The 20,607-nt window shown below is 48.9% G+C and overlaps 1 protein-coding gene across 1 annotated transcript in view; it reads right to left on the reverse strand.

The window, feature by feature from the left end:
* LOC147684282 (testis-specific Y-encoded-like protein 4) overlaps window positions 1-16,118 on the reverse strand; it is a 184,704-nt gene extending 168,586 nt beyond the window's left edge. Inside the window, exon 1 of the mRNA XM_086940149.1 lies at window positions 15,204-16,118. Within this exon, the coding sequence (XP_086796275.1) occupies window positions 15,204-15,566 (363 nt within the window). The 5' untranslated portion in view covers window positions 15,567-16,118. The remainder of the gene's footprint in view (window positions 1-15,203) is intronic.
* Window positions 16,119-20,607: the final 4,489 nt, after the last annotated feature.

Raw genomic sequence — 20,607 nt, forward strand, 5'->3', positions numbered from 1 at the left:
AGCTCAAGTAACCACTTGTCCGATGTTATGGACTGCTAGTGAGAGATTATGGCGAATACTGCTTCTAACTGGGTGACAGTACTAGGGCAAATTAGTTGTTTGGTGGCTGTGCAAGCTGGGGTCAACCTCTGGCTGGTTGTCACTTGTGGGAACTGCGTCCACTGCCAAGAAAGGACCGAGGAGTCTGTTGGCTGTGGTGGCTGAAGGAAATGGGCTGGTAGCCCTACCGTACCCATGAAAGGCAGAATGGTTGGTGTGGAGCTATAGAGAGGCCTAGGGACTAAGCAGTGGCTCTACTGCCTTATAAATGTTCCAGGCTGTTTTGCTTGGTCTTCTAAGAGATGAATTCCATTGAAGGTCATGTCCTCAAGGGATGCTTGGACATCCCATGAAAAGCAAGTCTCTCAACCAGGTGTGGCGCCTGATTGCCACAGATGATTCAATTGCTCAGCCTAGCGAGTCGGTCGTATCCTGTCCACAACGAACGGTGAACTTGGCTGCCTCTCGGCCATCCGCAATAGCCTGTGACAGAATGGCTTAGGCCTCCAAGACCATGGGCAACACTTATGAAACCAAATCCCAAACTGTGAGGTGTATCAGCATCAAAAGGTATGTGGTGACTGATGGCAGAAGAAAACACACACCTGCCACAGGTACCCAGCCTCTTGAATTCTTTATCTGTAGGTGATTAGAGAACGCACCAGGAATGACATCGCTGGAATGGGCTCCGGGGAAGGTTGCAGTCTCACGATCGGAGCAGTACCAGATCCAACACCAGAACCAGGGGCCTGAATGGTGCCACAGGTGGGCCCACTGACAGGAATCGAGTGGAGGCACTCGCCAAACCCATGGGATTTGAAAGAGCTCCAGAGGGGGTCAGCCCACCCAAAAATGAGGTACATGGCTTCATAAAAACAGTCAGAGTTTGAGGGGGGGCTGCTACCGCAAAATCAGGGAGGCCCGGAGCAGACCCAGAAGCAGGCTTCATGTGGGAGTGGGACCTGAAGTGACATCATTCACACACTTCGTCCAAAGATTTAGACAGGTGCGGTGAACTCCAAGAGCACTTCAACTTTTGATTTTTTGTGGGAATTACCATACATATTTGAGGACGATGACTAGTGCCTGGAACATAGGGGCAAGGGACTTTCCTCGCAACCAGGAACTGGAGCGTGGGAGCCAACCAGTGTCAGGCGACCAGGAGTTTCAAGTGGAGCTCCCTCGGCACCCCGAGATTCCTGGCACTACAGTCCTTACAATTCTAGTCGTGGTCTAGCTCCAAGTACCAAAGGCAAACTAGATGGGGGTTTGTCAGACATGTGACAGGAACCACAGGACTTAAGCCCCTGGTTTCTTGGGGGGATAACCCAGACACACTGGGAGACAATGTCTTGAAAACAATTGAAAAAAAAGTTGAAAAAAAGTCAGTCAAAGAATGAAGAGGGAGGTAGCTCTCTCCAATCTGTGCTGATTGAGGTGTAAAGAAAAAAACTGATGTTAGCACGCTGGGCTGGCACCTATGTAGGCACTGCATACATCAATTCTGGCACTAACTCAGACCATAGCAACATGCAGAGGAACTTAAAACATTTCCAGATCCAATTTGACACCTGGGGATAATTTGGAGGTAAGGAACCAGCAACTACAGTTCTTTATCAGATGAGAAGCAATTCATAGCATGTTTCACTTAAGAGCAATGTACATAAGTAGGAATACTAGAGAAGGCACAAGCACAATTCGGATGACACTAATCACTATTTAGATTTACTTCACAAACAAAAATTCAAACCTCTTAAGATGTTTGACTTCTCGTTTGAGATGCTCACGCATAAGCTCATCCGATTCCTCAGAACCACCAGTAGATACATTCCTTTCATCAGCAGGCACAAATTTTTCCTTTTGAGATGAAGACTTCAAGACTGGGAACATCACTGCACTGGCAGACCGAATCCTCATCACGAACCGCTACAGGGGTAAGTAATCAAACAAACTTCGACTCCACTTTTAACCTCAGTCTTTATCCTACATATAAATCCAAGCTCCTCATTGATCCCTTGCAACATGTTTATTTCACAGTGCCACTACTTAAATGTCTGCTCTATCCATCCTCCAACCTCACAGCATTCTTACGCCCCTGGACAACTTGCAGGGGCGTATGCCCCCCCCCAAAAAAAAAAAAGCAATAGTTCATTTGGTACTTTACCCAACTTATTAATGCAAACCCACTGACATATCAATTATCTTAGACTGTACACAATGTTTCTGATAATTCTGTTTATACCCATTATGTGGGCTAATCTATTTCTCCCCTCCATTCTTTCCAGACAAATTAACCACCCTGAACCAGCCATGATTGTATTTTGATTTGTGTTTCCTTCCTTTTAACCTCAAAAGGAGAAAATCCACTGGGTGCAACTTCGGTTGATCTTTAAGATTATATGGTTTGGAACATTTCTAATTCCCAAACCAACTGACTCCTCATGAGCAGCTGAATGTTACCCTTCAACACTCTACAAAGCGTTCAACTATATAATCATCAACTGGACTGTACAGTGATGCTGCTCTGCGAAGATGCCCAAACTTCAAACATCTTTTAGCTTTCTCAGAGTGAGCTGTACACGACTCTGTAGGAATGATGGCACCCTTCGAAATTGAAACATTTAATTAACAAGCATTGGCATAGCCAATAGGTCTCGCCTTTGGGACCTTATATAAGTTTTTAGCCATGCAGCACATTGTCCTGGATGCTGTGCCGCCAAAGTATGGAGAGCTATAGAATTGCTACACACCTGGTTATGCAGTCCGATTTAGGAATACAAGCTTGCCTTAGTAAACATTAATGGACACTCCAAGGCTTTTTAACGCACAGACAAAAAGACAAGTGCCTTGATGCAAGTCAACAGCACTAAAACATTGTGTGGAGCCATCTTGCAGCTGTTTCCTTGATAAATGTTACAAAATCTGGAGCATGCACCACTACCCCCACTCTCCATCCTATTTTTTGACAAGGGGGTATTCTTTGTAATAAATAAGCATGTTTTAGGAAACTAAGTTATACTCCTTGCAGTATCGTAACTGAAGAATAATCATGGCCAGCTTAATGTATTTATTACCACAAGAAAAAAATACAACTGAAAATATAATTTTGAATATATTCACCCCCCCCCCTTCCGTCTTCAGTGCACTTCAAAAGCTGTCGATCATAAAATGGTTGGGGGCATATGGGAGCAACATCAGCATTAAAGAAAAGGCAATGCTTACTAAAGCAGGGCAGATGTACTGGTTGGTGACTATCTATATACCTTGAGTCTGTTCACCATTTCCACGCTTTTTCCCCAAAAACCCACTTAACTGCTCCCGAGTTCCTACTCTGGCATAGCTTGAAATCACTTGACGTTATAAAAGCGTTTGTGCCTTCCATTTTAGGTCTCGGCTAGCGTAGGCTGCGCACATGTAGTCTCGCTGGCGAGATTTAATGAGATAGAGGTATTTTCACTAGAGAGGTCAAGCCCTGCCCCTCTTTTCCATTGGCTGACGTCACAGTTCATTCTAAACGGTGGCCAGCCATTGGAGAAGAGGTCCCAGTGACGTTCTTTTTCTTTACGCCCCGTCCTTTTCAGACTGGCTTCCTTGACTTACGTTTGTGGTAAAAGGTTTCTTATCTTCTTTATGGGTCCAGATGGCCCCATAAAGAAGATAGGGAACCTTATGCCAGCAGGAAGTCAGGCGCTTGTTTTTCTTTCCTTTTCGTATAAATCGCAGCACCCTCGCTTTACTCTTAATGTTAAAAGTAAAGAGCGGGTGCCGAGATAATACCAAAAGTAAAGAAATAGATGTTTGCTTCTATTACTTTACTTTTGGTATAATCGCGGCACCCGTGCTTTACTTGTAACATTTTGAAAGTAAAACGCGGGTGCCGCGATTATACCAAAATTAAAGAAATAGATGGGTTTCTTTTACTTAATCAACGTTGAACACCAGCATTTACCTGCGACTGGACACTGCTGGCAGAACCTGCGTGTGAGGACACGAGAGGGCAGACACCATCAGTAAAAAGAGGCACATACGCAAAATACATTCTGTGGATATGCAAGCTACCCCATTTAAAGGATAGTGAAGCTGAGGGGGAAGCGTGCGTGCACGAGACAGCCAGCCTATGACGGATGAAAAAGGCTGCTCGAGGCAGAGTCTGCGCACCAGCCAACATCGATCCCCACCAAAGAGGGGCTTTGTAGTGAGAATACGGGAGATGTCTTACTTTCCACTTGACACATGCACCAGTCACGGAAATTGTTGGAGATACAGACAATAAAGAAAGAAGAAAATACGAACGCTGGCTGCCTGCCATAAGTGGCGGCTGCGCAGCTGTGTTGTAGCTCTGTAGCACAACTCAGAAATGTGACTTCATTAACAGACTATTTTAAACAAGGTGTTGTTGGAATGGCCGCTTTCAGACCTTTTTCTACTTTTTATTTAAAAAATGCAATTGTGTTTGTTTCTTGGTGGAAAACCGCACAGTTCGGGACACTGCCGTGAAGTGTGTGTGTGACAGGTGATTGTGGGTAGCCGCTGTCATGTGAGGAGTTTCCAGGTCCTCTGTGGCGACACGGAGGAGGTAAAGTAGTCCTCGTGGCGAGAGTCCGAGAGGGCAAGTTATTCCAAGGAATTGGCAATAAACGCCTTCCTACTGCTTCCCAAAACATTACACCGAATGCGCAAACAGGCACCCACATTTTACACACATTGCAGTTTAACAGTTCGTTACAGAGGGTAATTGAGAGTTGGGGTATCTGCTGAGGCTGTGTTGGGAACATGTGTTTTCATTACTCATGTTGGTTTAACACGGTGCTCGGAGGCTCTTTTGGCAGCGAAGACACCAGAGTCTTTGCTGAGAGAGAGTGTGCTCGCGAGTTTGAGTGTGTGCCCTTTCAGCCAATGGCGTCTTCCATAAAATTACAGTTCACAACCCTGTGCTCAAAGGCTCGTCTGTGATTATCCAATCGGTGGTTGTTCTGCACAGCAACCTCAATGTGCTTCGACTTGATCAAGTGACGCCAATAGGTCACCGCATTAGTTGTAACCCAGCTTGAGTGTGCTGCCCAGTGTGAGAAAATAAATAGGATGGAGCCTGACTTCACCGAGGGACGGGCAGTTTCACGGCTCAAAACGAAGAAACAGGAGGGAATACATATAACATTTCAAAGAAATACATGTGCATTCGCCGTTGTAGCATCTATATGGTGCACCTATACTGTGTTGACTTTAGTCTGGCGCTTGAAGGAGTGCAACCGATAGTCGGAGAAATAAACAACATTTTACATTATCTTTACTTTAACTTTCCTGTATTTAAACATTCCGCAACAATTACACTTTTTTTTGTAATCAAATTCCCTTTCAGCAATGGACTCTCAGGCCAATAACGGCCACTAACAAGACATCTGTTTTTGGGTGAGGAAAAATTTAAACCTCGCGGTTCGGTTCCCACAGTGATAGAATGTGACTTTTGCCCGAGGCGCCCACCTCCATGCTGTACAAAAACATATGCATAAATAATGAAAGTGTACGAAATAAACTCCTGCAGCTCCAGTCTTTTTAAGTTCGCGTACAAATCACGGCAGAAGGAAAACAAATAAATGGCTGCTTAATTTAATAAATAAATGCCACTGTTCTTATTCGAAAACAATTGTTTTACTCTTAAGCCGGTCGGGTGAGAAGTGCTTGAGCGAGAGACCCTACCACCGGTAATGCATAGAAGGGGATTGGAGGGGGTGCGGGGGCGTTGGAGGGGTGACGGGACACAACATTATATACGCAAGTAGCAGATCTATCTGTATGTATCTATATATCTATCACTCTATTTATCTATATCTAGCTCTCTCTCTATACACACACATTATATATACACACACGTAGAGAGGGGATTCTCTGCCCTGCCAAGTCTGTTTTTTAATCTTGAACTACCTATAAACAGCGAGGGATGCATATTGTGCAAACTGGATTGAGAGTTTCCCGTATTAACTATCTATCTATATGCAGCACTTACTTCATCGGTGTCCTTAAGGGACTTTATGAAACACACATGAAAAAGGTAGCTTGGCACAACCAGATCCCGTAGTGACAGTCACGTACTGTGGTTAAATTTGTTCACTGGTTGTACTGAAGCCCTCAGTCACAGCGCCCCCTCCCACACGCCGAGTGAATGCAAGCCATGCACTTGTGATAAACAGCGTTCTCCCACCCATTTCGTCCATATCACAAATACTCCATCTTCCTGAACATAATTTTCTTTTTGTTCTTGTTTATTGGCGATGTGAGGGGCAGGAACTTTGGAATAGTTAGAAGAAAGTATGCCTCTATACAACCAGATGCACTGTAGGTGGTTAGTGTCGGAGCTCTGTTTGGAGTTTGTGGGTCCTGATGCAGTCGAACTTGCAGGAGTGGTAGGTGAAGGGTCCATGGGTGTGTCCTGGGGCTGCTTGGTAGCATTTTGGTAGGCGGCCGGGGTTAAGGGCTGAGAGGGTTGCGGCGTCGTATGTTATGCGGGCGGAATGGAAGGGGGTCTGGCCCTGGGGGCGGTCCAGGCGCGGATGGGCGTAGACGGGCTTACCTTTGGCGCGACCGCTGCGCGCAAAGGCATCTGTCATAAGTGGATAGTGGAGGGGGGAGGGGCGAGTAAGGAGCAGCTGGGAGGCGGGAGCGTGGTGGAGAGCCGGGCAGGGAGGCACAACAACAACAAACAACAAAATGGCAGCAAGCCAAAAGCGAAACTGGGATTGGGGCACAACCTTAATAAACGCGATGAAATTGGCAGTGGCACCGGCACAATCAGGCACAAACTAATTAATCAGGCAAAGGCAGCACAGCACAATTAAATGATCGTGAATGCGCACTTTCGCAATATAGCGCTACGATATAAATATCATAAGCAATCAGGCACTAATAATTGTAGGAGCAATGCGAGCTAGCAAAGGGCAATCTGGCAGCATAGCGCTACGATACCACAAGCAGAGCAGGGAGCAGCGTGAGGAGCGACCGCTTCTGAACAATTGCTACCACATCCAATTGCTGGCCACCAATACACATACTTAAATTATCCTTACAATCCCAAAATGCCCTTCATGACAGTGTACTCTCAAGGGGCTTGTTAGCTTGCCCCCTGTTCTTTAGTGGAGTCCTCAGGGACATCAAAGACATCCCACAAGGGAGACACAATCTACTTGTGACACCTGGAAAGTGTTGCCATCTCAAGTGCCCACATTGTCTGCTGAATCTCAACTGGCGGCGTGAGCTTGCAACTAAGTATTGTGCCTGGAGACTGGATTGCCTTGTGCGGAGCCCCAAAAGTATCGCCTGCAACTAAGGAGTGTGGCCCATGCATCGTAGGGGCCGAGTCATGCATAAGCGCCTTGTTGCTGGCCCACTTTGATCACGGAACATCTCTTGTGCAGCAAGCTGACTGCATGCTCATTGTGTGCGGTGTCAGATTGCGACCCTCTGAGGGAGGGTATGCCCATAGTAGTGCGTCATTCAAGATGGTGCCACACTGCTAAACTTGCACCTGTAACCGGAATTGCCTGGTGCAACCCAGATAAACATGCACCAGGCACTGTGCCTCATTTCCAGGGAGGCACAGAGATGTTTTTCTGATGGGTCCAGAATGCCGGGTGCTACTTTGAGCGATAGGTCTGACGGAATGCCTCCTTCTTCCAAGAAATTTACAACAAGGGGTGGTGAGGGACAGAGTCTCTGAATTAAGCAGAAAACTCTCACCCAGTCAAGAGATCAGGGCTAGATCCAACACCGTTTTTAGCTCACTGCACCATCCCAGTTTCAGAACCTGGCTGTATGCAAATTAGTCTGTTCCTGTCCCAGTGCATGATGGGAACAGGGCAAACCAAACTACAAAAGCCAATTCTTACACTGGGAAGGAAACAAGCTCCCGGGGACCGGTTTCTGGCATTGGTCCCCGGTAGCTTGTTTCCTTCCCAGTATAAGAATTGGCTTGGTAGTTTGGTCTGCCCTGTTCCCATGATGCACTGGGCCAGGGTCAGACTAATTTGCATATAGCCAAGTTCTGAGCTGGGATGGTGCAGTGAGCTAAAAAACGGTGATGGATAAAGCCCTGATCTTTGGACTGGGTAAGAGTGGTCTGCTTAATTCAGACACTCTGTTCATCACCACCCCCTTTTCTGAATAATTTTTGTCCACCATAAGCGTGGAAGGGTATACTCAGATGTGAGTCCCTAGCTCATTGCACCATCAGGATTCAAGCAAGCCGGGCCGAAGACGGCTGAAATGCCAGAAACCGGTCCCCGGTAGCTTGTTTCCTTCCCAGTATAAGAATTGGCTTGGTAGTTTGGTCTGCCCTGTTCCCATGATGCACTGGGCCAGGGTCAGACTAATTTGCATATAGCCAAGTTCTGAGCTGGGATGGTGCAGTGAGCTAAAAAACGGTGATGGATAAAGCCCTGCTCTTTGGACTGGGTAAGAGTGGTCTGCTTAATTCAGACACTCTGTTCATCACCACCCCCTTTTCTGAATCCTTCTTCCAAGAGGCATTCCTGCGTCATTCCCCATTCAACTTTTCCTTTTGTGCCCACGGTGCAGAGGATCAACTGTCCTCGCCAACTTTGTGTTGCAAGGTAGTATTGCCCAGATTGGGCCTGGGTGGTGAGAGTAATTGGCTCGGCTGAGGAACACTTCAGAGCAATTGGAAGCAGGTCAAGAGCCTGTGTGAACCACCCCCCACAATGCTTCGCAGAACTGGGTTAGAGTCAGAAGGCCCACTGTGGAATCTTTTAATAGAACAACTACCACCCTCAACCCGCTTCTGCTCCACATCCTGTGGGTGAAATTCACGATTGGTGGCCACACCCCCATTTGTCGACAACCTATTAGCCCTGCTACCTACCTCCACCTACTTCCAAGGGACCCTCCCTAGGTACAACTCCGACCGTAATCAGCCTAGTATCAGAGGGAGGGAGGTTTATATTCTTAAAGAAATCTTCATGGCCTGTCCTGAGCCTGCCCTGGCTCTTCCCAACTCCTCCTTAACATCAGGAGTGGTTCCAGGCGCTTTTAAGCAAGCGGTGGTACTACCCATTCTGAAAAAACCCAACGCAGACCCACTCGTGCTGAGCAATTACAGACCCATTTCCCTTCTCCCTTTTCTTGGAAAGATCCTAGAAACTTGTGTTACTAGGTGTCTGAGTAAGTTTGTTGAGACTTCCCTTTTCCTGGATTCCCTACAGGCTGGTTTTCGCCCCCTTCACTCCACAGAGATGGTGATTGCGGCTGTCATGGATACTCTTAGAGCCGGAGCTGACAATAACATCCCCCAAGCCCTTGTACTGTTGGATCTCTCGGCGGCTTTTGACACGGTCGATCATATTATCCTGATCGACCGTGTCAAGAACGCCGGCATCCAGGGCTTTGCCCTTGACTGGGTTCGATCCTTCCTGCAAGGCCGCTCCCAGGCAGTCCACCTTTCTACCTTCTCTGCTCCTTTCTCCCCCCTCACTTGTGGTGTCCCCCAGGGTTCAGCTCTTTCCCCGCTCCTTTTTAATTTATATATGCAACCACTTATGGTCGCCCTTCGTCACTCTCCTGCCACTATATATAATTATGCAGATGACCTGCAGTTGGTCTTCCCTTTGGACACTTCACCATCCTCCCGTTCTAATTTTCAAACAATGTTGCTCATCTCTGACTGGATGGCTCACAGCCAGCTCAAGCTGAACCCGTCTAAGACGGAACTTGTTCTGGTGGGTGGTCCTACCAATCCATGGGATGACAATTACTGGCCCCCTTCTCTTGGCACTCCCCCTTGCCCGGTCAGCTCTGTGAAAAGCCTTGGAGTGGTCATCTCTGAGGATCTATCTATGAAATCCCAGATCTCGGCTGTTACATCATCCTGCTTTTTTCAACTGCGTAGGATCCGTAAGATCTGCCGATTTCTTACCAGAGAGGCACTCATACTAGTCATACTGGCTTTGGTCATCTCCAGGATTGACTTTGCTAACATCTTGTATGTGGGGATACCTGCCTATCAGCTTCAAAAACTCCAGCTAATTCAGAACCAGGCCGCCCGTTTGGTGTTCCGCCAACCTAAACACCAGCATGTCTCCCCCCTTTTAAGGAGCCTCCATTGGCTCCCAGTGGCCAAACGGTGCTCCTTCAAACTTGGATGCACCATATTCAAATCTCTCCATAACCGCGCCCCTGAATTCATCTCCTCCAAGCTAAAGAGATACCTTCCCACCCGTAATCTCAGATCTTCTGCTGCCAGAAGCATACTAGGTTTGACATTAGTTTGTACCCATTCGGCCTTGGCCCACAGGGCTGTTTAAAAGTGTTGTAATTCTATGAGTGCACGTATTTTTAAAATTGTGATCTGAGGTGCACCCTATAACTGTGTGGTATTGAATTATAATTTCCAGGCTGAGCTTAATTCTGATGTTTTGCACAGCATATGGGTGCTGGGGGTAAAGTAGGATCTTTCCCAACTGTGCATAGTACTGTTTTCATTTTAACACAGTAGGGTCTATTACTGCTAGTAATACTTCCAAATGTGATTTATGCCCAGATATACAGTATGTTCATGTTGTGCTAATTAATGAGTGTTGAACACAAACTTATTTACATACACCACGTGTGAAGTTTTTTTTGTAATGCTCAGTATAATTGCGAGAGTGCTGAGCCAATTCTTTATAAAGCCTCTGTGATAAGCCAGACTGCTCCGTGCCAAGCTACCTAAGGGTGAGCACAGGTTATACAGTGAGTGCAATCACCCAACCCCGATGGAAGTGGTAGGTTCTTCCTGGCTAGGGCATCGTCTCAGCAAACCAGAAAGTGCCAATGCCAACAACTTCCTTGCCGCTAGTCTGATACAATAGTACCACACCAAAACTTCATTACTAGCGCCCCTAGAAATGTAACTCAAACCCACTGGGTCAAAACCTTATTATGGCAAGTACTTCACATACACTTATTTCTTTAAAACTTCTTTCACGCTCAACCAACCCTACACTATTTTTCAACAATTTCCTTACAATTCTGCTAGACCTAAAAATTACATGGTCATCTTTATTCTCAGGAGCAGGTGCTTCCCCGGTGGCTCTCCCCGGGTGAATTTATCTTTCTGTTTAATGCCATCACAAATCCCATGTCCTAAATATATGACAATTCTGCAATAATGTACATTCAGTATATTCAACTATTAATCCACACTTACTCAGGACACTAAAAACTTTCTCCAATGTGCAATCATGTTTTTCGTTTTACCAAACAAATTAGGAGTACAGCAAGCCCGGGTGCCTGTTTGAATGGCATTATCCTGAACTGAAAGCAATAGTCCAGGACAATAAAAGCTGTGTACCTTTTACTATCTTTATGTAATGGAACCTGGTGATGGGCCGCAAAGTGATCAATGGTGGAGTTGTATAACCTCAACTAATGCTAACATCTCAGTAATCTTAGGATGGTGAACTAAAATACTGTTCAATTATCAATGGTCAACGCATATCCTAATCTTACCACTGGCCTTGGGTACAACTACCAAAGGGACCAACCAATCAGGAATGTTTAGGTTCAATAATCCCTGCTTCATTCAATCGCAATGCAACAAACTTTCCACACTTCCTCTGATCAGGATAGGCACATTCCTTATTTTTTGTTTTATGGATACAGTATTTGAAGTATTTTTTTGCTAAGATCCCTTCAATGTGCAAATAGTCATGCTAAGAACTTCTCCCCGGATGATTTAGTTTTCAAACACCACCAATACTCTTTCTGAACTATAGGTGACTAATACTATAAGAAAATTCCTTTACTTCATTCCACCTAAAACAGCAGGGCCTTTCTTAACTATGAACAAATATCAAAAGCTCTCTCAGTTTGGAAATCTAAATGGAAAAAAAAATCCCAAAAAAATCTGTTTTAAGTCTTAATATTTCTCTAACCTCTCCCCCATAACCATCTGGTGCAATGTCAGAATCCAAGAGTTTGGTACCCATTTTTTTCCATATCAGCTTCCCAATCATTCATTTATGACGATACATGGTGAACCCGAAGCTGCTACAATTTGAATAGTTACTTTTCCAATATTCATTACACAAACAGGTTTGTTCTTGAGGTTGTTCCCATGCAGACTACTCAAAACAAGCAAGCCTTCTTTTAATATTAAAAACACATCTGAAACTTTTTGATCATCCTTCACAAGAAGCCTCTTATCGGTGACAGTGTTGTACAGTGCTTAGCTCTCCTCTTGGGCCAGCACTCTAGATCACTGTGGATGTTCCTAGTTCTGGAGCTCTCCTTCGCCCTATTGGCAGTTGGAGCTCTGGTCAGATGAGGGATGGACCTACCTGTATCTGTGCTGCAATAAAGCTGTTTCTTCAAGTACCTGTTCGTGAGATCTTCATCCCATCTATTTGATTTTACAATTATTACTTGCTCTTCACTTCTATTCTGGAATGAAATGTCCTGTAATTCAACACATCACATTTTTGCTTCCAGGCAGGACAGCTTTTAATATATGCTTAATGGTTCTTACCATCACACCTGTATTGTATTTATTCTCTGTTAGAATCTGGTTTACCCTTTCCCTCTCTCCCTGCTAAAAAGGTGCACATTGGATTCCTTTGAAAACACTCTAGCAAATACATAGGAATCTAAACTGTTGTTCTCTTTTACAGTGACTAGAAAGTTCAGCCTTCCTAATGATAAGTCACACCTGCCATTCGGGCCACCAATCTCTCAGAATCTATCATTCATCACTGCATTGTATGCATCCATGACTACTTAGTAAAGCATAAAATCGTTATGTAGAGCGCCATATCCATAATCTATAACCAACTGTGGTGACATACCCATCAAAAGTTCTTCTTCCACTACAATCAGTCCAAAGGAATTCATGGGTGTTCCTCATGACCATTCGGTGCACGAGCCGTTTAGTGTTTGTCATGTTAGAAGTAGAAAATTCAAAGGTTTAAAAGAACTTATGCGAACCTTAGTCCTTTCTTCACCACATTAAACATAACAGCAGAGCAGAACTTACCACTGAACCAGTCAGCTCAAATACCACGGGTAAATGCCTCTTACTCACTTTCATTGCCGAACACATATAAAACTATAGAACTGACTCAGATATTCCACGCCACAATACAGCCACTACATAGGTCACACATTGGTAATCTGATGTGGAATGCTGTGTTTCTTCTTGAAACACAAAGAACACTGGCATGGCTATACAGCTGGTGTCTTTGAGGAGGCTAAGCAAGAGACAGGCATGCGCATTCTCTATCGGCAGCACCGTCTAGAGAAGCAGCAGAGGGACTAATACGAGCGCTAGCTTAATATCAATAACCAGAGGGGTAAAATATGCTAAATATTCTTGAAGACTGAGCCTATCACTCATTTACTAAGTCAGAGTTCAACCCTAGGGGTGGATAATAGACAAAGACAGATCACTTCCTTGCTTTCTCACCAAATAAGACAGAAATCAGCATCAGTGGCCAACTGGCATACTCTGAAGATCCATCCATGCCTCTGCTCAGGCACGGGCAGGAGCTTTTTGCCAAAATTGCATACTGACAGTGGATTGGCTTCAGTTTCATTAATTGCAACTGAGTGGTAGGCAGAGGTCTTCTACCCCCCGCACATCTTCGGCGAGGTCACATTCTATTCTAGTCTAGCGTACTAACATTCAATACTCATAAGAGATGAATGCTCTTCTGCCACACTACAGCATCCTCTGGTAATCACATTACACTTAGGCCTCAAACAGGACTGTCCCGTCAAGAAAATGAAACTACAAGATGGTGTTCTACGGTGTATTTCAAAAGTTGGGGTGGTATGCCCCCCTCCTCAGGTCTGGCTGGTGTTGTGGTGATATGCCCCCCCCCTCTTCGGTTCTGGCTGGTGTTAGGGTGATATGCCCCACCCCCTCAGGTCTGGCTGGTGTTAGGGTGATATGCCCCACCCCCTCAGGTCTGGCTGGTGTTGGGGTGGTATGCCCCCCCCTCCTCGGGTCTGGCTGGTGTTGGGGTGATATGCCCCACCCCCTCGGGTCTGGCTGGTGTTGGGGTGATATGCCCCACCCCCTCGGGTCTGGCTGGTGTTGGGGTGGTATGCCCCCCCCCCTTCAGGTCTGGCTGGTGTTGGGGTGGTATGCCCCCCCCCGGTCTGGCTAGTGTTGGGGTGGTATGCCCCCCCCCCAGGTCTGGCTAGTGTGGGGGTGATATGCCCCCCCCCTTCAGGTCTGGCTGGTGTTGGGGTGGTATGCCCCCCCCTCCTCGGGTCTGGCTGGTGTTGGGGTGATATGCCCCCCCCTTCAGGTCTGGCTGGTGTTGGGGTGGTATGCCCCCCCCCTCCTCGGGTCTGGCTGGTGTTGGGGTGATATGCCCCCCCTTCAGGTCTGGCTGGTGTTGGGGTGATATGCCCCCCCCCATTCAGGTCTGGCTGGTGTTGTGGTGATATGCCCCCCCCCCTCTTCGGTTCTGGCTGGTGTTAGGGTGATATGCCCCACCCCCTCAGGTCTGGCTGGTGTTAGGGTGATATGCCCCACCCCCTCAGGTCTGGCTGGTGTTGGGGTGGTATGCCCCCCCCCTCCTCGGGTCTGGCTGGTGTTGGGGTGATATGCCCCACCCCCTCGGGTCTGGCTGGTGTTGGGGTGATATGCCCCACCCCCTCGGGTCTGGCTGGTGTTGGGGTGGTATGCCCCCCCCCCTTCAGGTCTGGCTGGTGTTGGGGTGGTATGCCCCCCCCCCCCCCAGGTCTGGCTAGTGTTGGGGTGGTATGCCCCCCCCCCCAGGTCTGGCTAGTGTGGGGGTGATATGCCCCCCCCCTTCAGGTCTGGCTGGTGTTGGGGTGGTATGCCCCCCCCTCCTCGGGTCTGGCTGGTGTTGGGGTGATATGCCCCCCCCTTCAGGTCTGGCTGGTGTTGGGGTGGTATGCCCCCCCCCTCCTCGGGTCTGGCTGGTGTTGGGGTGATATGCCCCCCCTTCAGGTCTGGCTGGTGTTGGGGTGATATGCCCCCCCCCCATTCAGGTCTGGCTGGTGTTGGGGTGGTATGCCCCCCCCCCGGATATGGACGTGACCCAGAAGCCAGGGATGTTGCCGTCCTCCCTCATGACCCAGAAGCCCGCATGTTGCCGTTCCTCGAGTGTCTCCCTCCCCCCCGGCCCCCCTCGGTCTCAGGATACGGCCGTGACCCAGAAGCCCGGGATGTTGCGGATGATGCCGTTCCTCTTGTCCAGGTGCGGCCGGCGCAGCCCCCCGTACTTGCTGCGCAGCTGCAGGAAGGCGCGGTTGGCCTGCTCGTTGACGCCCTCCAGCTCCTGCTGCACGGCCTCCAGCGCCTCCAGGTAGTGCTCGGCCTTGTGCGGCCGGCTCTGCACAGACACGATGGAGCACTCCTCCGAGGCGTCCCCGGCCCAGCAGGTCATGCCGGCCAGGGCCTGCGCCGCCTCCGTCTCCTTCAGGCTGGGCGCCTCGGGGGCCTCCAGGCGCCGCTGCTTGGCGGCGGGGGCCTCGCCGTCGGGCTCGGCCCGCTGAGGGGCGCTCATGGCGGCGGTGCGCGCGTCACGGGCCTCGCGAGCCACCGGCGCGCGCCCAAACGGTCACCTGCGGCGGCGGCCTCCCGCCTCGCGCGCTCAAAACAGCGGACACTGCGCAGGCGCCGAGCGCGAGGGCCCCTGGACCTGTCAGACGGGCTCCCCGCGAGGCGCCTCGCCAACAGCGCATGCGCGGCTGCCCCTCTGGAACAACGGCCTCAGCGCGGGGACTGGCTCCTCACTGCGCAGGCGCGGGGGACTCTGAACTTTGATAGACAACAGCGCGTCACGAGTCTCCCTGCAGGTAGGTCTCAACGGCGCATGCGCGGCAGAATCTCCTGCGCAACTGCCGCAGCCAAGGGGGGGGGGCGCTCTCAGCCTCCTAACTGCGCACGCGCGCTGGGCTCTTCTGACGGCCACCCTGCCTGGCGCCGGACCACGGAGACCACCGTGTGCACGGCCACTGACGGTACGCGCCTTCGGAGCCTGACCTGAGCGGCTCTGGCGCGAGCCTCCGAATACGCTCAATAAACACTGCTCTCCTTGCGCGGGCTGGCGGCGAGAGCTGATTGGTTGTATGACGTCTTCAAGTCTCCTGGCACTGGCAGGTAGGAGGGACTACGGTAACTCTGGGCCAATGAGAGCGAAGTCACGACCCGGCAGCCTCCAATGAGGAGGCGGAGATGGTAGACTTCTCCCCGCCCCAAGTCTATTGTAATATTGCGATTGGCTTCTCCGCAGTTAAACATGCGCGAGGTCCTGACAGGCGCGCGGCGTGAACGTCACTGACTGCGATAGAAGAAAGACTGTGACCCGTGCCCCCTCCTGCATGAAGAAGGCGCCATCTTGGGCCTGAGGGTGTTTGACACCACATACATCTAACATTACATTCTCGGAAAGTTTTAATTCTATTAAGGACAGGAGGCGAGGATTATGCATGCCTGTCTCTGCAGAAGTTACCAAGTGCATTACTCAAGCGGTAATGAACACATTTCCCAAGAATCAAATAAGGATTAAATTCAAACAGAATGACAATAGAGTCCCCTAATCAATAACAAGTCCACAATAATATCCTCTAAGTAACCGGTAGCCTCCTCTTTCTTCTTTAAGGAAATTCTATTACAGGACCGGAGGCTTCAGATTATTGCTTTTTTGTTACTGTCAATTTTTTAGCAGCTAATGAAAAACGTTCAAACATATAACCAACTACGTTTCCCACGATGCCATGTTGTATATCCACCAATCACAGTCCCTCTGTCCATGTTAGTAAGACCATTCACATATCACAAGCCTCTTTGTTGACTGTTCGCAACCGAGTTAAGTGCCTCGTGATTTTTAGGATTCGCGACCTGCGGTGCACTGCATAGCAGTGCTCACGCAAGTCGCTTGAGCTATTGTAATAAAAAAACGGGGATTGTGAGCTGACCTAGGAATCGCATACGCTCGTGCATGTGCGTTTCCTTTTCAGCCCCCCATTGGCTTTTGCGTGCGTCTTATTGTAAAAGACTGCACACAATTGGGCCGAAGCACGCGTATAGCTCCTCCCATGGCCTATTGATGTCTATTACGCGCACCAAGCGCGTAATCGACACCAATAGGCCGTGGGAGGAGCTTTGATTGTGCCCACAAAGTGCGCGCCACTTGTTATTCAGGGCTTCATACTACACTTTTGCTGTTTCTGAACCCTCTACACGATAGGTGTTATTACTCAGTTTAAAATAACTCTATTTATTGACCTTGGAAAGGTGAAAAACAGAGCTTCAGGCAATCAAACGTTTCTGTCTGACCACGAGAGAACACAAAGGTGAGGAATGCGAGCTTAGCTAAAAGTAGTACGTAAAAGTCGAACCACTTCATGTCCGCTAAAGACCCGATTTAATACACGCGCGTTTTCTAAAATTAAACACGGCTCGGCCAGGCATCAGGCGCGTGATTTATAGGATATTTAATAAGACTGGGAATGGTGAAAAAAACGATTGTGGATTCTTGATGACGTGACTTCTAACCCATGCATTTGAAGAGCAGGAAAGACGCTCTCGTGGTGGTCTGTGAGTGCCCTATGCTCGGGAGGTCTGTGGATGAGTGGTTAATAGTGAGTCGGGTAAAACAACAACCAGCGCTCTCTCAAGTGGAACAATTCTCAGAGATGAAAAATGGCAAACGCTTTGAAAACACAAGATTCATTCTGATTAAATATGTTTATCAGTCACTGATAAACATATTTAAACAAACTTAACTTTACAACTAGTTCAGTGTTGTGCACTTGCCAGTCCACATGAGCACAAGTCACTATATTTACAATGGTAAATTCCAGAACAAGAACTAATTGTTTGTTTGTCTTTCTGTGTTTGTCTGTACCTTTTGCTTCCATAGGTGCATTTATTGTTTGAAGTCTCTAATCCGGAGACTAGAAGGGTGTGTGCCTCCCGTTTTTTTGTTCGGTGAAGCCCCCTCCTCATTGCACTTTCACATACAAATTTTTACTTTCACGTCCCTTGGTAGGGTGGGCCTTAGCGTGTCCATATCGCCGGGGATTATTCACCATAGGTCCTGACGAATGCCAGGTTAATTACACCAACATTGGCAGAAACATGTTGACCATGACCATCACGTAATGATATTGGAAACAGACCATTCAATTTAGTTGGTCTTGTTTACCAACACATTTTTAGGTCTCGGGACCTTTAAGCTGCGAAGCAGCTTCCGGTCAGGAGATCTTATGTTGTGTAGTAGGGCTTCAGAACCCGCCTCTCTGCCCTGTCTCTCCACCATTGGCTGGCTTCCTAAAGGGAGGCCAGCCATTGGAGGAGAGAGCCGTCCCTCTAAAGAAGCTCCGTCTTTTTCGGATTAGGGGGCGTGATTTTTTGCGTTCTTTAGACAGTGACGTTGTCTGTCACTCAGAACCACAAAACCACGCCCCCAAATCCGAAAAATTTCAGAGTTGCCGGCCGCCATTTTGTTTCCTTCGCAGTGAAGGTGAGCTGTTCCTCGCTGTTCTCTTGCCCGCAGTTCTCCTCCGTCCCGCTCCCCCCTCCCTCCGCCCGCAGCCCCCCCTCCTTCCGCATCTCTCCTCTGTCCGGGTTCCCCCCCCTCCCTCCGCCCGCAGCTCTCCTCTGTCGGGTTCCCCCCCTCCCTCCGCCCGCAGCTCTCCTCTGTCCGGGTTCCCCCCTCCCTCCGCCCGCAGCTCTCCTCTGTCCGGGTTCCCCCCCCCTCCCTCCACCCGCAGCTCTCCTCGGTCCGGGTTCCCCCCCCCCCTCCCTCCACCCGCAGCTCTCCTCGGTCCGGGTTCCCCCCCTCCCTCCACCCGCAGCTCTCCTCTGTCCGTGTTCCCCCCCTCCCTCCACCCGCAGCTCTCCTCTGTCCGTGTTCCCTCCCTCCGCCTGCAGCTCTCCTCTGTCGCGCTCCGTTCTAAAGCAAAAAAAAACCTGCTACTGCTTCTTTGAGGTTGGAGTCATAGCTTCAAGAGGACGATTCCATTAAAGTGAAGGAGTAAAAATAATTTGAATTGCGTGATACAGGTTTACGAAATCTGTGGCCTATTTTGCGTTTATGGAAGCATATTGTTTTTTAGGAGTGATGGGTGAATCTCAAATGCGGGAGAGATGACGGGTAAGCTTGCCCTCCTCATACAGTTAGGCCGCAGTGCGTCCTTCAGGCTCGTCGCGTGGGCTGCACGCCAGCTGTTTTTCCATCAGCTCCGCAGTCAGTGGCGGTGCAGAGCCAGGCCTGCCGGCTGCCTTCCGACCATCATGGGAAGGGTTGTGCCGCATACCAATGCTTGTTTACTTCCCCGCGCCCTCGGCTGGCTCAGCTGCGCGTCTTGCCGCTTGAGGTGGCAGTACAAAATATGTTGCTGTGACCACAGTCTTCATCCAGCAGCTGAACTGACTAGATAGAGCATGAACACTCAGCTGGAAACAACATGTTGTTCATTTCCTTTAATATCGCGCCAAAAATGCAGGCTATGGCAAATTTCATCGGATGCGCAACTGACAGCCTTGGTTAGGCAACGGAAAATGCTATGACGCACATAAACACTTCAGGAGCGAATCTTGGCGCCTAATGCTAGATGGACGTATAAATGCACAAATATCCCTCAAAGGTAAAGCTTACAGCTGTTTCCTCTAGAGGGGGGTTGCTTGTGTGTTTTCTCATAGAGACCGGGACCCAGTGTGTGGTAGAGTTTAGAGCCAGACTTCATAGTCTGCGTATCAAGAATTGTTCTGGCCTCAGATGTCTGTAGTGGTGCTACAGTAGAGCCAGTTCTTGCAGTTGTATTGGTTTGCTTGTCAAAATAGGGCCTTGGATCTCGGTCATCGATCAATGTCATGGTGAGTGCAGGTATGTGAAATGTGCTCCAGGAAACCATCATGTCACCATTATATTACTACTGGCACCTACCAGCTTTTTTGTTTTTTTTTAATTTGCAGCGGCTGGCGGTGATCCTCTCGCGAGTCTGAGTGTGTGAATATACTGCCGTCTTTTCCGCCAGGAGATAATGGGCACCCCAGCACAGCAGGCCTCTCCACCACAGCCCAGGGCACGAGATTTCCATATACCAGTCTGTGCGTCAGACGAAGGGGGGGGCGCAATACTCTGCAGGACCCACCAAGGCTTGAAACGTGCAGCAGCACTCCCAGTCACAACTGGTCTCAAAATGGCGGTGAGCCTCAGGCAGGGCCCTTACGACCTCTTCAATAGTGAACCTTGGGTACGTTATTGGTGCGCTTTCACGCTGGTCAGTTTGCTAGAGCTACAAGCTCTTGGCTGCCGCACCACAGGGGTTCTCTTTGTCTTTGCAATGAATCAGCTAGGGCACATCCCCGAGTAGCATGGGGCTCCTCAGCACTTTTCCGTAGGCTGGCCGGGCCTGCCCCAGCAGCCCACTGTTGCACTCGCAGCTCCTGGGTCCCCGGGTGGGAGGGGAGGGGGTGCAGCACTCCCTTCTGCCGTGGCCGCAGCAAGCTCAGTCCTCCGAGGCTCAGGATGGGGCGTTGTTTTTCCTTTCCTTCTCCCTCTCGCTGTTACCGTCAGGACTCAGTGGTAGCAAAGC

Source organism: Lissotriton vulgaris, chromosome 10 (assembly GCF_964263255.1).
Source record: "Lissotriton vulgaris chromosome 10, aLisVul1.2, whole genome shotgun sequence".
Lineage (NCBI taxonomy): Eukaryota > Metazoa > Chordata > Amphibia > Caudata > Salamandridae > Lissotriton > Lissotriton vulgaris.